The sequence below is a fragment of the Mus musculus genome, chromosome 7 (assembly GCF_000001635.26).
Source record: "Mus musculus strain C57BL/6J chromosome 7, GRCm38.p6 C57BL/6J".
Lineage (NCBI taxonomy): Eukaryota > Metazoa > Chordata > Mammalia > Rodentia > Muridae > Mus > Mus musculus.
This window is the reverse complement of record NC_000073.6, coordinates 82,663,187-82,679,703: the sequence shown is the minus strand read 5'-3', so window position 1 is coordinate 82,679,703 and position 16,517 is coordinate 82,663,187. Positions and strand designations below refer to the sequence as shown.

At 42.2% G+C, this 16,517-nt stretch overlaps 1 protein-coding gene across 7 annotated transcripts in view; it reads right to left on the bottom strand.

Moving 5' to 3' along the window:
• Efl1 (elongation factor like GTPase 1) overlaps positions 1–16,517 on the bottom strand; it is a 129,250-nt gene that overhangs the window by 98,149 nt on the left and 14,584 nt on the right. For 4 of the 7 annotated variants that reach the window (XM_030241944.1, NM_175317.3, NM_001159672.1 and 1 more), the window contains exons 5-7: positions 7,966–8,099; positions 6,757–6,894; positions 5,122–5,336 (exon numbers count right to left, since the gene is read on the bottom strand). Coding sequence is in view for 2 of the 7 variants with exons in the window: in NM_175317.3 (NP_780526.2) it covers positions 5,122–5,336; positions 6,757–6,894; positions 7,966–8,099 (487 nt within the window). In the remaining 5 variants the exon portion in view is untranslated. The remainder of the gene's footprint in view (positions 1–5,121; positions 5,337–6,756; positions 6,895–7,965; positions 8,100–16,517) is intronic. The other 3 variants (XM_030241945.1, XM_030241943.1, XM_006507160.3) reach the window with 1 other exon arrangement.

Here is a 16,517-nt window from a genome sequence, read left to right as displayed (position 1 = left end):
TGATGATCTTGGATGCCAAAGATGTGTCAGTGTGTGTTTAGCAATCACAACAAATGAACTACATCAATGAAGGATAATAGTCACAGTTTGCTACAGTAGAAACTTCATTTTCAACTTGATCAAACAGTAAATTTATGAATGGATGAGAGTATTGGTGAAATTTGTACTTTCCTATTAATTTTGTTGCAACCCCAAATCTGCAGTTAAAAGTATATTTTAAAAGAGAGGAGGAATCAGAAGAGGAAGTGGAGGAAAATAAAAAAGAGGAAGAGGAAAATGAAGAGGAGGAAGAAGAGGAAGAGAAAGAAAAGGAAGAGGAAGAAGAAAAGGAAGAGAAGAAGGAAGGAGAGAAGGAAGAGGAGAAGAAGGAAGAGGAGAAAGGGGAGATGGGGAGGAAGAGGAGAAGAGGGAAAAGGAGAAGGAAGAAGAAGAGGAGGATGATGAGGAGGAGGAAGAGGAGGAGAGGGAAGAGGAGCAGACCTGCCATTTTCCTTACTGAGGAAGGAACCCATACTACAGTCACTTCTTTACATGTCAGCTGAGGTGGTTTTCCTGAAAACTACTCATTAATGTTAAACAAGTTAAGTGATATTACTAAGAAACTGAAGAAGTTGAAGTCAACAATTACAGTAGAAATGAGAAATGCTTAGGTCATCAGGCAGTGGCTCAAAAAAAAAAAAAAAAAAGCAGAGATTACAGCCTGCTGAAAACGAATAGCAATGGACCCTTCTCACTGAGGATGAAGGACGAGAAAGATACCCAGAGGTGGTAGAGATTCAAATTAGCTACAGCTGCTGATGTTCTGAAGCTGGTCTCAAGACCCTTACTTTCTCTGTAATTTGCTACAGTAGAAACTTCATTTTCAACTTGATCGAATAGTTACCTATTTAGAAGTTTTTCCTCATATTTTTTAGTTTCCCCAAATTTTAGTTTCTATAACATCTATATTATTATTATATTTTGCCTTTGTGAAATAGAAAACTCTTCTTCTCTCTACAAGTTCTTACCTCCCCCCAAAGTCCTGGGAAGTTGTGCATCTTTCCATTGGAAAACTGCTGGCAGTGTGCTGCTGTCTCTCCCCTAAGGGATGGAATTCCCTGGGAAAATCAGGTTGGAGACTGTGCTCAGGAAGGGAGGCTTCCAGGATGGACTCTGAAGCTGCCGACAGGTCCTGGATTGGGTCTGCAAGTCTCAGTGGAGGTCTGCGGCCTGCGGCCTGCTTGGCAACCTGCATATATAACTATAAAGCTACAGAGACAGTGTCTCCGAGTGTGTGTCTAAATAAAGCTTTGTCTCATAACCAGGGCACCAGAGAGAAGCCCTGGCTCCTTTTACCTATCAGTGCACTGAGCAGGCACACCAAGCAGAGCTTCCCAGTGGGGGTCACCCTGCATCTGCAGGAAGAGGCAGGAGAGCTCCTAGGCACCGTCTTTTCCTGTGCACACCTGACTGACACATTCTGTACAACCTTCAGTATTTGAACTCTGTCCCCTGTGCTTCACGTGGCAAGCCTCTGGATGCGTTTTCCTTCTCTTAATGAAGAATTTTGTGTATCTGCCACAACTGTTTAGATGAGGAAGATTTCCAGGTCATTTTTTTTTAAACTTTTATCTGCATTTATTTTATGCTGACTTTATTCCTGTGTGTAAGTTTTCGTTTCTTCAGTTTCTTCAGGGCTATCTTTTTCTTCGGTGCAGCCTCCTCTTCTGGCTTTGGAATAATCTACTCCTCTTCAGTGAGGATCACTTCCATGTGGCAGGGAGCTCATGCGTGGGTTAACCCAGCCACACGCCCTGTAGTCAGTCCGCACATCTTAGGTGCTCTGTTCGTGGATATATTCAACGACTAGAGAATCTACATCTAAAGCCTTACGCTCAGCATTACTCTCTGCATTGGTAAGCATGTGCAGCAAAAAGTCAGCACTCTCCTATGGCCATCACCCGTGTCCAGTCCCATCGCTTGGCCTGGGCGTGCCTATCAATTCCACCATTACAGCCCACGGCACACATGGCTTCTTTAAAGTGACATCTGTCAGACACTTGGTGGTTTTTCAGATATGTACACCCTTGAAGGCCTGGCTAGTTTCACCAGGGTTTTTAAAGTGAACATGAAGATTTGAACCTCTGGATTTGCATGGTTTTGCAGGGCTTTGTGGGTCATCTTTACATGTCACCTCAGGCTGCATATAGGCAGAGAGCCAGTAAGGTTTTTACTTCATGTTTTCAAGATTTTAAAATATGTTAACTATGTTACCCAAACAAGTCATATGTTCTATTTTATAATAATGTCATATAAATGCCCCATTTTAAATTCTAAAAGAGGTAGAGATTTTCATAAATACTCCCTATCAGAACTACAAATTATAAGATATTTGCCTTGCTGCTCAGGGCGCCATCTTGAAAGCGTTCCAAGTCCAGCAGTTGAGAAGAGGCATGCGTTCTATCCATCTACACATCTGACCCTGTCTAGCACAGAGAATACGGGCTAGTCATACCTAAAAATGGAGACGTCTGAACGGGATAGAAAATTTACCCTTGTTCTATCTACTAGCCCTAATCCTTCTCCACTCAGAGCAAACTTCCTCCAACTTGTAAGACTTAGACCCAAATGAAGATAAAACATGAAATGCTGGAAATCATTCGTATGGACAAGCCCTCCACCTTGTGGCTCTCCAGCAGAATGCTCACTAACTAGCACACAGGGCTGAGCTTGCATGCAACAGAACGCACGGTTTTACTGTCTCTTCTTGTCTTTTTTGAGATAGTGTTTGGCTAGAGTTTATGTTGACCCAGAACTCACTATGTAGCTACCTCATGCTCCCCTCAAATTTCTGATCCTCTTGCCTCAGCCTGAAGAAGTGTCTGACTATAGGCATGAGTCACTATGACTAGCTGTGGTACTTTTTAATTAGAAAAAAATATGAGAAATCATTTTAGTCTTTATTTTTCAGAATGTGACACTAAACTACTGACCAAATGGGGAAAGAAAGGTTCAGATTCGTCATTCTCTCTGTACACTATGCCTACATTTATTTAGTTTTTGCTATAATTTTTTAGGCACAAATGGAATAAGGTACTTATAATCTGTAATTTACTAAAAAACAGCCCCTGCATGCACATAGCCAGGGTTAGGTCTTATCCACATGACCCAGTAAGGCTGACTTTAAGGTCACTGGCAGCTCTGCTCCTTAGCAGCTGAAAAGCTGAACGATCCTCGGTGCTTTTGAGCCTCAGATACGAGGACAGGTTTCAAAGATGGTTGTGAGAATTTAATCAAACAACTCAAAGTGATTAAACGCCTAGCATATGGATAAAGCTTTTTTCTATATAAACCTCCACTAGCATTACTTTTAAGTCTACCTGCTCACTGATGAACAAAAGCTTTGTAACACACAAGAAACGGCCAAGAGAGGAACTAAGCTGAGGTTAGGGAGAGAGGACAGTCCACATGACTCTGGCAAAGGTACAACAGAAAGTCAATGGAGAGACAATGGCACTACAATATAAAAAAGTAGTCAATTTCAACACAAGCCACACACTTTAGTTAGCTATTAACTCACAACGAACCAGACTTCATCGTAAAAAGGGAAGAGAAACGGAAGCAGAGCAGAGAGGCTGGTTGGAAAGGGGAAAATGGGAGGGAAGGGGGCAAGGGAGGGTGAATTGATCACAATTCATAATGTCTACGCATGAAATGTCACAGTGAAACCCACTGTGCATAATTAATATATGTGAACAAGAACATTAAACAAGGAAAGAAAACCTTGAGGGTCTTGAGGTAGGCCGAGAGTTATTAACTTGCTTCGAAATGTAACACTAAGAAAAATAGTAAGCTGACTCACCTAAATTAAAATCTTTGTTCTGTAAAAGACATGGCCAAGAGAGGCAAAACCTAACCACAGACCAGGAAAGACTAGAATAAGCACGCATAAGACACAGACCCAACATCTACAACTCACACAGAGTTTTCAACTCAGGAGCAGAAACAGCAGACAAGATAGACAAGAAGAGACCTAGGCACACAGAGATGGTACCGGCACAGGGAAAGATAGACCACACTGGCAGTCAGGAAATGTGGATTCGAACTACAATTCTCAGTACACAGCCCAGAGAAGGAACAACAGAGAACAGTGGAGGGGCCACATCATGATGACATCAGGGGAGGCAGACCACCCAGGCTCTGTGCAAGAATGTAAAGTGGAGAACCCTGTGAAAAACTGTTTGCTAATTTCTTTAAAAATTAAATTTACTGCCATGGGATGTAGTTTAGTTGGTAGAGTATTTAGCTGACAAATACATACACTTATAATGGTCCCTAACTGGAAAAAAAAATCCAAATGTTCTTTAATGGGTAAATGGACAAATTGTAGTAAATTTGTACTATAGAATACTGTTGGGGGTAGGAGGAGATCAACTACTGCAAGCAGGACCCCTAATCCAAAAATCTAGAATCTAAAACTTTTTATGTACTAATACAACCACATAGGTAGAAAATTTCCCCAAGACTTTTTATGTTCAGCCTCAGTCAAAGAATGGGTATACTTAAAATGCTGGATTAAGGCTTCAGTCCCATCTCCAAGATTATTTGTATACATGAAAATAAGTAAATAAAAAAAGAACTGAACTACGAAATACTTCTGGTTCTCAGCATTTCAGATAAGGAAGACTCAAACTTTAATGTGTGCAACAATTACATTTGCATCTAGAAAGTTATGCTGAGGAAAAAATAAATTTTAAAAGGTTACAAGTTATTTGGCTCAATTTCTATTGTATGCTGTTTTGATTTAATTTTTCTAACATTCTTAAAATAGCAAATTACAGAAATGAAGGACATTAATGGTTTCAGTAGTTATCCAGGGTTTGGGGGAAAGTAGATGTGACTACACAGAGTATCACGTGGAAGCTTCTTATGACGAATGTCCTCTAGCATGACAGTGTCAATGTTACTGTCCTGAATGTGACATTCTATTACCGTGTTTTACAACATAAGCTCGGGGAGTGGCAGGACACAAGATAACTATATCTATTATTACGGTATAATGGTATAAAATTACAATTACACCAAACAGAGTTAAACACAATGGTCTATAGTTACAAAGAGACAGAGAAGCAGAGGACTTACCCAAAGCCCCAGCCATCTATCGCACTGGTAAACACCACATTGCCCTGCTCTGGCGAGAAGTACAGCTGCGAGTCGTCCACGTCCTCCAAGCCCGCGCTCCAGTCATACACTTGCTCTCCTTGCTCAGAATGTGGCTTCGCCTGGGATTCTGTCTCTCTCTCTGCTCTTTCTTCTAGGACTTTAGAAGTAAAAAGAGTTCCTGTAAGTGCGTTAATCTAGGAGAGATGGCGAAATGGCAAAGCGTCATTCATATGCTAGGACACACACGGGAGGGAGCACACTGTCTAACCTTTACTACGGCCAGCAACCACAGTCAGAGTTCGAGTTCACTGACGGTGATGCTACAGTCAGCAAACAATTTACACACATTAAACTATCCTTTCAAATCCAGCAAACCTGGGGATTATAGTAAGGCTTCTAAAAGGCCATTTGAGTGGATTAATCCTGAGGAGTTTCACTAAAAACGCACCTATCCAAATCCCCGAACTTGAATCAGCCCTTCTCCTATTTCCCATCCCAGCTGTTTAAGTCCCCAGTGTCTAATCTTCAAAGAAACAATCTGTTTCCTACCTCAGAGAGAAAAATGAAGCCTGCTATTCAGAATTCCTACAGGTTCCCCATACCCTAACTAATGCCCTGCTTACATCTGCAAAGACTCTGGCTCTTTTCTTCTCACTCAGTATGGCGAGTGCTTCCCTCAGTGTTTCTTCAGGTAGATGTCTGCAACGCGTCCTATTTGTGCAGGAAGCTGGACTGGGCGACCATCCCCTCTCAATGCTCTGTATTTCTCTCCCTGCCCTTCAGCAAAGAAATGTATCTATGCTGATCCTGAAGTTCAAAGTCCTGTGCCCAACACGGGCCTCACTAAATTCAAGGTCTGTGTTGTTTTCTTCTGCCAGGTCCCATTTCTTGTTACGTCTTATCATGACCTCTCAATTCTTCAGCGATTATTACCAATTTCCTGATGGAAACACTGACCACACTTCCTCTAGGCTTGCAAATTTGTTTTGTCTCCTTAAACATTCCTCCTCTAACTTTCACCTTGGCAAACACTAAGGTTCCTCCATCTCAAGGTCTCACTGTGAGACAGTCTTTTCCTTTCTGGCTCAGACTGGGATCTGAAATCACATGGGTACCTAGTTGATCTTCAATGTCTCAACCTTCTGTCTCTCTCACTCACTCCACTGGAAGCTTTTTAGAAGTCAGTTAGGCAGAAGTTAGGCTTCTGGCATGTCCACCTTACACTTATCATCCCTAATTTGCTACTGCATATATCTACACATCAACACAAATGTGTGCTCAATAAAGAAATCAATGCCTAAAAGGTTTTCATCTAAAAACAAGCAACATAATATTATACAGCCTCTTAATGTCACTTCACGTAAGAACCAAACTACAGAGTTTTAAAGACAAGAGCCTCCTCCTGCCCAAGCCTGACATTTCATGGGTTCTGGAAAGCAGAAGCAGTTCCCAAGAGCACACTGCTTCTGTCCCCTGCACAGTATGGTGGCTCTAATAGACAGGAATCTTAAGTCATAACCTTTCATGTAAGTGTATCTTCCCTAATACCACCTCATATTCAACACTTTCTTACAACTTTTCAGCCCACTTTTAAAGTATTAAAGAATACAATACCTGTTCTAAAATATTCTTGAGGTGAGAATAGGCCTCTTGTGGGGTGAATTTTAGTTCCACTATCAGGCGGTCTATCTTATTGATCACTAAAACAGGGCGGATGTTTTCAAGCCAGGCTTGTCGAAGAACTGCCTGTGTCTGATAAAAACAAAGCAAAAAACTTGCATGATCTGCAAAGAAACTAAGGCACATAATAAGGAATTCTCAAGTAATAAACAATACATTCCTAGGCTACATTATAACCCAGACTAAACTATGCAGACACACAGACATATGCATACACACAGAGAGGATTATAAAACAAACACCTACAACTCTAGCATATAGGGCAGAAGTACAACAGTCCCAGAAGCCCTGCTCATCTCCCTGATCATAAGGTCTTTCATGTGCCCACTATTCTGCTATCCTAAAGTCAGAAGTCTTCACTTCACCCATTCTGTCAGATACTCTACACACTGCACAGGATAAAGCTCTGCTTCTCAAACCGAGACGCCTGTGGCCTCAGGGAACATGTGCAGGACTACAGGGTCATCAGCACATCTTCCTGTAATAGTAAATATCCTCCATTGAAAGACATTCAGCCTTTTATTTTTCTTTTTTAAAAAGAATAAGGAAGTATTAAAAGATAACATATATACTAAGGAGGATTCTAAACTGGTTTTGGAGATGGGTATTTGTTTTTAAAGATGAAATGCAGTTTTTCTTTTTTTTTAATGTTTAAAGAATGACTAGTCTTTCTGAGTTTTGATACCACAAGAACTACATGCACATTGACTCCGGCCTTAATGGAAAATTCTTCCAACTTTTGTGAGACTAGAAACACTGGGTTAAGGATGTAAAATAGTAGAGGAATTCCTTAAGTAGGAAGGATGTGTGTTTGTGTGCATATTGAGACTCCAGTAGAAAAGAATTGCAATGTCTTGGAGAAAACTATACTGTGCTATCACCAGCCTTCCAGGCCTCTCTCAAATTCAACATTCTCCAGCTTTTGACAAGTCTTCTTCTAAGACAATACCATAGACACATTTGTCAAAGTGCAGTCATCATTTCTTATGATCTCTTTAAGACTCTGATGATAAACTTCATTCCATTCGGGAACACTGACAGATGTGAAATATAAAACCCACTGTGTGTCAGTAGCACAGAGCAATCAACAGTGGCTGCACTTGCTACACGTTCTTTAAGATGTTTGAGGATCATAACTCTTACCTGTGGACAGACCCCCTCCACAGCATCCACCACAATGATGCATCCATCACAAATGCGAACCGCTGTTGATACTTCTGAGGAGAAGTCCACGTGTCCAGGAGAGTCTATCAGATTAATCAGGTACTCCTCATGACCTGAAATAAAATTAGAAGACACATTTATAGCTGGGCAGACAATCAATCATCGTACCCAGGGACTTAAGAAGAAAGATACTTCTAAGACAAGACCGAACAGCTATCATTCCAACGTTACCATAGAATCTGACAACATCTAGTTCATTATTATATTAAGAGCTTAGAGTATGCCTGGTACCGCAGAAAAGACTTTTAATGCATCAAATACATGCTGGATTATGAAATTTTCCCTATGAGATAAATATCTTCATTCTCCTTTTATATATTAGTTAGTTGAAATGGAAAGCAATCAATGCTTAAGGCGGTGGTTATCAACCTGTGGGTCACGACTCCTTTGGGGGCCAAACAACACTTGCACAGGAATAAAATACCAGACACCCTGTGTATCAGATATGTATATCATGATCCATAACAGTAGCTAAATTGCAGTTATAGAAAATAACCTTATGTTAAGAGTCACCACAGCATGAAGAGTTACACTAAAGAGTTACAGCGATAGGAAGGTTAAGAACCACTGGCTTGAGAGCTCAGAAGTAAAAACTGTTCAAAGGGGGCCTCAAATGCCCATTTAAGACATTATATAGCAGATACCAAATTCAGACTCCTGTGACGTCTCAAGGAGCAGTGTGAATCTGTAAAACCAGCAGTGAGACTCAAATCTAAACTGCACAAAAAGTATGAGGAGCAGTTACTACGTGCAGAGTGGCCTCACACCACCTCCCTTAGCATTCCCAACAAAGGTAAACTCCAGTGCGGGAACACTCATCTTTATTTGTCTGGTGTTAGCACTAAAATGCACATATCCCATCAAAGCCTCAGGCACACCAAGACAACTGATCTTCAACAGATAGAGATTTAACATTGACACAATGCACTAAGCCATGTGAATACTAATACTACAGGATGCTGCACTTAGCTCCCATTACTGCCATATGTGATAACATTTCAAAGTCAAATTAATTAGTGAATGCTCAGACATAATGCTTTTGTTCCTCCCCTTCACTTGGTGTTTATTACCTGCAACATGTTGACGAATTACTAGAGAGCTAAATGGGACAATCTATGGAAAGACTTCTCTGGAATTTAATTCTAGAAACTTCACTAGTCCTGGGTGAACTTACAAAGAGAAAGTATGACAGCAGTAACACAGCCAGAGCTAACCCTGTGGCTCACCTTTGTGCCTGCCACTGTTCTAAGTCTGTGTTCTCTTGCAGCCCTCCACAGCAGTAGCCAATGTCAGCCCCCTTGTCACAGAGCTAGATACAAGAACACATAAAAATACCTATCATCCAGTCAGAATCTCATTCTGCACTGGCAACATGAAATATAATTCATAAAGGTAGAGTCAGCCAGCACGTGCCAGTAACTTGGGAGGCTGAGGCAAGAGGATCTCAAATTCACGGTTTGTAGGCCAAATCCCATCTAAATGAATAAAGAAAAGCTGAGACTTGCAGAAACCACTCATTTTCAGAGACCGCACCTTTAACCACTACACCTGGGCAGCCTGTTGCCCTCTACATGGTAAAACTCAGAGCACTGAGCTGCTAGGACCTGGCTGTGCATGCTTCCCAGTCACATTCCTAAGCATCCCTTTCAGCATCAGCATCAGCACCAGTCCCATCAGCATCCCTTTCACCAAGGGATGTTTACACCTCCCCGGGTGCACAGGCACATAAATGGGATGTACACATCAAGCATTCACGGACAAGAACACATAAACAAAAATTTGACACAACTCTTTAGTACACATAGCATTTACTATTTAGTAACAATTAAAACAAATGTGCATACTAATGAGATAGATGCAGTGATTTATTTTTACACCAGGAATTAAATTTTGGGTGAATACTTGGTAATATAAAACACGTAGCATCTTTCATGTTTTTCAGAAATGATCAGTATTTTGATTTCATAATCGCCAATGCTGGAAAAAAAACACTTCATTTAATTGATTGCCAGAAATATGTCAGAAATATGCTTAAAGCCATATCAGAATAGTTCTGTCTAAATCCCAAGCCACAATTTAAGAATTTTTTTTAGGAAACCTCAGTCATTTCTTAAACAGCAATACTTAAAATTAAAAATTCTAACACAAGCCGGGCGGTGGTGGCGCACGCCTTTAATCCCAGCACTTGGGGGGCAGAGGCAGGCAGATTTCTGAGTTCCAGGACAGCCTGGTCTACAGAGTGAGTTCCAGGACAGCCAGGGCTACACAGAGAAAACCTGTCTTGAAAAAAAAAAATCTAACACAATATAATCCAAAGATTATACTGATTTATGCTGAGGAGGGATCGTCTTTGTTTCTCATAATTAATCTGCTGTTTCCATAAACGCAGAGTGAAGTGCAATCTTAACGGTTCTTCGGAAAGTCGGTTGGTGAGAGGCTAAGGCAGACTCATGAAGGAAACAGACACAGTGAGAGGATGTTCTCTAAAGCAAGCATGTAAAAGAACACATGATGAAGGATTCTTTGCTAATGACACATGTATTGGTCCGCCTTACGTTGCATAGTTGAGCTCCATTTGTCAGGACTCCATAGAAAGAAATGTACCAAAAGTCTTCTGGTGTGCTGCAGCTTCTTGCTGATCAGTAGTGACGTCAGCTGAGGCAGATGCACATGCTGAGGCAAGACCCATGAGGACAAGTGATGTTTGGAGGGCATATAAATAGGCTGAGCTTGGCTTGCTCACAGAGCTAGCTGTTCCAGGACAGCTTGTTGGTGTTGTGTCTTTGCTGATCTTCGCTTTGAATCCCTCTGGGTCCCTTCCGCTGATTTGTGCTAAGGCTGAAGCAGACAGCTAGGTAGTGCCACCGCTGCTGACTCGTGTTTGCTAACCTGACTCTATCAAGCCGGACTGCTGGTGTATCCACGAAGTGTTTGTGAGTGATCGAGCTGCCGCTGCTGATGCCTGTTCAACTGCACTGCTCGTTTCCTGACAATGCAGATAGGAGTTGCTCCAAAGAACTTTTCCTAAATAGGTCCACTTCCACTGTATCCTTGCTTTTCCACTACCTCTGGTGGGTGGTGGGCTACAAGGGAAGTTAAAGCATTTAAGAACCATCATTAAAAATAAGGCTTTGAAAAAAATGAAAGTTACAGCAGACAACTGCATGTGTTCGGTACTAGAACCCGTACAGAACTGAGGTGTCTCAGTGTTCCTCTGGCAGCATGTGGCATGACAGCATGACAGTACAGTGCACACTGTATGCTCAGATAGAAGGCTGCAATGACATCGTGGCATTGAATAAGGTGAGCGCTGCTGCAACCTCCTCAGGTTCCTTACGCCTTGACTTTGAACTAATTCTTGGTCGCTGCACACTCAGGAGTCTTCCTGCTATTACCAGATTCTTCAACACTTCCATACCTAGTTCCATCATCTTGTATAGGTCACAAGCCACAATTTACAAAGCTAGGCTCCAAGAAAGACTCCCAAAGTACACTGGCATTTGGTAGGAAAAACCTGATCCTGGTTAGCAGCAGACTGCTTTTTCAGGCCTCATGGCCTTTTCAGGGAACCTGTCAAAGAGCTTTCAATTTTTCAGAGCTCTGCCGAACTCACCAAACAAGGAATCATTATTAAGCAGGGCCTTGGACCCACGGCCCACTGTGTCTTAATGAAGTCTTTTACTGCCAGCTTTTAGGTCGGGTTCCAGTCATCATCTTAGATTAAGCATCATGGTCTCAACCAAATAAGCCAAAGAGAACCGAGCATGGCCCAGAAGCCCTGCACACAAAGCAGAAGCTGGGAGACTTGGGACCCTCAGCTTTCTCATAGCTCAGTGGCTTTCAACCTCCTAAATGCTGACCCTTTAATACAGTCCCTCATGCTGTGGTGACCCCCACCAAAAACATTATCTTACTGTCACTTCAGAACTGGAATTTTGCTAGCTATAATTGTAATGTACCAGTCTGATAGGAAGAATATCTGATATGTGATCCCCTAAAGGGTCATGACCCAAAGGTTGGAAACTACTGTCTTAGCCTAACCCTTTACTGCATAAACATCCTAAAGCCCTCAAAAGGTAAGAGGTATTGGAGGTCAGGAACACACCTGTGCACCTAGCCGTCTGCACCTCTCAGGCCTTAGATTGCACTGTGTAGATAGGAAACCAGAATCGCTTGTTCATTTGTCAGTCTCCAGACTCAAGGGTCACCTAACAAACACTTCCCCATCCTTGGATAAGAAGTCTTGGAGTCTCAGCCTTCTGTCAGGTTCTTCTTAGATTCTAAACATGACTTTATTCAGCAACCTCAGAGCACCTCTTCCCTTACCCTTTAGTGGGACTCTAAAGTCGATCTTCTAGCCACTCTGAGAGAAATGAAGATGAGCCTAGCTATGTCTGTCCAATCGTACATCCAATTCCAGACCTGTGGAAATGCACTCAAGTGGGGGCAGACTCTGTTCTAAAGGGGCACAGAAAACCAGTGACATACCAAGCGTTTCCTTAGAAAAATAAAGTAGATGATCACGCACAGCCAGCCATGCAGCACACAATCACGGTAGACATCTACAGACAGCCTGGAAGACAACAGCCGTCTGCTGAAGCTGACGTTGCTCAAATGCATTTCACGGTGAGGAGGCAGTGCTGAGAGCCAGGCCTTCAACTCCCCCTCTAATGCTTTCTCCATCTTAACCTTTTCAAAGTAACTTCAGACTGAATTGTGAAGGCAGGGGAAGGAAAAGAAGTCCTACAACATCCTTTAGAGAAAAGCCCACAAGGGCATTTCCTCTGCTGAGACCTAATCAGAGCTGCTTTTTAAAAATCTATTTATTAAATGTCTTCTACTACCATGTGGATGAGGATCAAATTTTAAAAATCACATTAAAATGTAATAGGACTTAAAATATTAAAGACAAAATCTAATTTATTGCAGGCTGGCCTTGAACGTGCTAGATAGCCAATGATGGCATTGAACTTCTGACCTTGTCTCCATCTCCTGAGTGCTGAGATTTACAGGCAGACGCACAGGAGCAACAGCACGTGTGTTGTAGATTGGACCCAAGGCTTTCTGTGAGGCTGAAAGCACTCTGCCGGCAAAGCTACATTTCCAACCCCTCCTGATGACTTATTTGTAGGGGAATTATAAGTGAAAAGTTTTGTCAGTGTGCCAAATGATCTTTCCAATCTGTAACAGAACCTTCTACCTCAGCTCTCTGATGCTGATGGGGGAGGGTGATAGCAACTTTCCAGTTTGTAACAGGGATCCCTGATGTAGCACTTGGGGACAGAAATTTCTCTGCCTTCTTTCCTAGGCATTCTCGTTGTAGGCCAAGCAACAAATTAAAATAACAAAATCTTTTTTCTTATGTGCCTGGCCACTGAGAAAAAAGTCCATCTGAAATTCTTTATGGTAGAAATCTCTCGATTCCTGCTAATGGGGTTATGGGAAACACTCTGCCATACCCTTCACTTTAGGGTGGTTTGAGGAAACTGTCTGAACCAAGTTGTCTCCAGTACCTGGCTAAAGGCTGCTCTGTGGACTAAGTAGTCCTCTTCCAAAACATGGCAGGTGACCATAGATGCTCATGAAAGCTCAGGAGAAAACGTCCCTCAGCAAGAGAAAAATTCACCTTTCAGGTAGAGATCTGAACTTCATGGAAGCACCTTGTTTATATTTCAGTGTATTAGAAAAGGAAGACTGAATCTAACTGACCAAAAGTAGCAGCAACACAAGCAGAAACTGAGTTATCTGACGCACACTTCTGAAGACAGAAGAGTCACAACTATATACATAAATTACGCAGCCCCTGCAGAGTGCCTGACTACAGGTCTTCCTCCATATTACCCCTGTCTGTGTTTTAAATCAATGTGAAAGGCTAGGTTATACAAGTAATAGAGTGCCCTCTGTAGTCTGAGTCTGGCGGATCTCTTAAGGGCGCATCCTTAGCTTGGATAGGAGATAGCAGAAGCCTTCCGAGGTGGGGCCCAGTGGTAAGTCTTAGGTCACCCAGTGCCCTCCAAGGGGCGAGCAGGACTCTAGTCTCTTCCTTTCTCTCTCACTTCCTAGTGAGATATTTCCTCTGCTACACGGTCCATCTACAGTATGCTATCTCAACCACAGGCAAACAAGCCTGGGCCAAAACCTCCACATTCCTGAGCCAAAATAAACCTTTCTTCTTTATGTGAATTATTTCAGGTATTTGGTAACTACAACAGAATGCAAATACAGCTTATTTGGTAGATTATAAGGCATAAGACACACTATCTTCTATCTGTGGAATACTGTATTAAATATGTTTATATATAGTATAAATGTCTTAAATATAGGAATGGTTTTCCCAATTTGTAACAGAAATCTTCAAGTAGTGTTTGAAACACATCCCTGCTGCTGCACTCAGGGTCAGTAAGTTCTATGCCCTTTTTTCTCAGGCATTCTGGAGTGGGAAGATGGAGCAAGACAATGGGGGTCATCCTCATGAGCAGCTCACCATAAGAGGAATGGTGTAGACTCAGAGTCTCAAATGAGGGTTTGGTAGGAAGAGATTAATGACTTAGGAGTAATGAACAAAGTAGGCTTTCCTCTGGCTGCAACCCATCCAAAAGCTTTCTCTGGATCTGCCTCCAACCTGAAACAAACTGGACCATGCAATGCTGCCCATGGTTTACTTCATTCACTTTCTTTCTTTTTGTTTTGTTTTTTGGTTTTTTTTTTCAGTATAATTTCAGTCCACACCAGCTATCAGGACTGTGGCCACATCCTGGACTTTCACATCATAGAGAACAGCCCTCCCTTTGTTGGTCTGTTGTGGCTGTAGTAAACAGAGCAGCTGTACTTCCACACTACCATGAGTCATTACTTGCTGATGACTCAACTCTGCTACACCACCCTGGAAGGGGAGTCGGACATTAATGTCCAATCCTCTTGCAAACGTCACCTTGCCAGTGTGTGCCATTATTGTAACATGCTGGGCCTATCAGAGTAGTTGAGAGAATAATCGTAGTAGGAAACCTGGGCCAGAGAGAAGAATGCAGCAAGAACTCAAGTTGAAAAGAACTGTGTACATACATAATTGTGTTTAGAGGCCAAAGCTGGAGGAAGATAGACACAGATGGAAAGATGCTAAGTGGGGCCTGAATCCAGAACACATGTCTTTTCTAAAGACAGAAGACAGGCAAAGATGTCATAGTTACAGTTTAAGGGACGGTGGCAGACAGCTAAGACTTCTTTTCTGCAAGAAAGAAAACAGCAATGTCTGCTGAGTCTGGAAAGGGGTTTGAGGGGTATGTCAAAGACTGCCAAGAGGTTTCAAATAGCTGTTGGGGAGAATGAGCAAAACCTCGTCCATAGGAAAGCAGTGGAAAGCTGGCCTATATAAGGCTGAAGAGGGAGAAGTGTAGGGAACGAACTTCATCAGGATGGAGTTTTGCTGGAGGAAGTGCTAGAGGGTCAAGGAAGCATAAACAATGTTGGACGAAGATGTTGGGAAAACAGATGGTCAAGGGACATCCCTGTGCTGTAGAAGGCACAGATCAAGTAAAGGAGGCTAATGGGGCCCAGAAAGCTCAGACTCTTATGAAATAAAGAGGTGGTATTTCAGCATGTGGGCAGAAGAGCAGGGGAAAGCAAAGCCAGTAAAGAAGGGCGCAGTGAAATCTGACTGTTCTTACTACTGACTGAGTTCTTACTACCGTTTTTACTCCTCAGCTGGTCACGTGTGGAACTTTCTGTTGTTCCCAAGATGAGATCTATGTAATCCAGGCTACTCTCAGAATCAGAGGCCGAAACAATCCTCCTTATAGATGCCTGAGTAGGTGGGAGAAGTGCATGATCCTACCAGGCTCAACAGCAAGTATTTAAATTTGAAATGCTAAATAGCATAGTTACTGAAAGGTCAACCCATAAGAGAAGTCATTTTAGGGATGGTAAAAGCTATGTTGGAGAGTTGGGAACAAGCAAAACAAACAAACAAACAAACAAAAACAAAACAAAACCTTATTCTAAGTATACCATTTTGTTTTCAGAAACTAAATCCAAGGTCCCAGGCACTAAGTCGGCTGAGGACTTCCCTACAGCAGAACAGCTTCTGTTGTAAACAGTTGTCTGAGTCCAAACATCTCAGGGACAACTTATGAGGAGACAGTTGTGAGTCCAAACATCTCAGGGACAACTTCCTCATCTTGATGGCAGAGCCAAAGAAGTTGGTCATGTTCCCAAGCCTACGAATGAACAACTATCCCACTTCTCCAAATGTTTTAACTGTCCGTTAATTGGTAAAGAATATAGAAAGTGCTGTTATCTAAACCAAGGTGCATAAGTTATAAAAATATATAACTAATTGCCTGTTATGCCCACTACAAGCAGCTGACTCATTCATTCCTTTGTCCCCGTATGACTCTGAACTCCTAATGTCTAGGAGAATGATTTAAGCCAGGTGGCCCGGAGATGGCCCAGTCTCCAACGGGTACTCCCTAGCT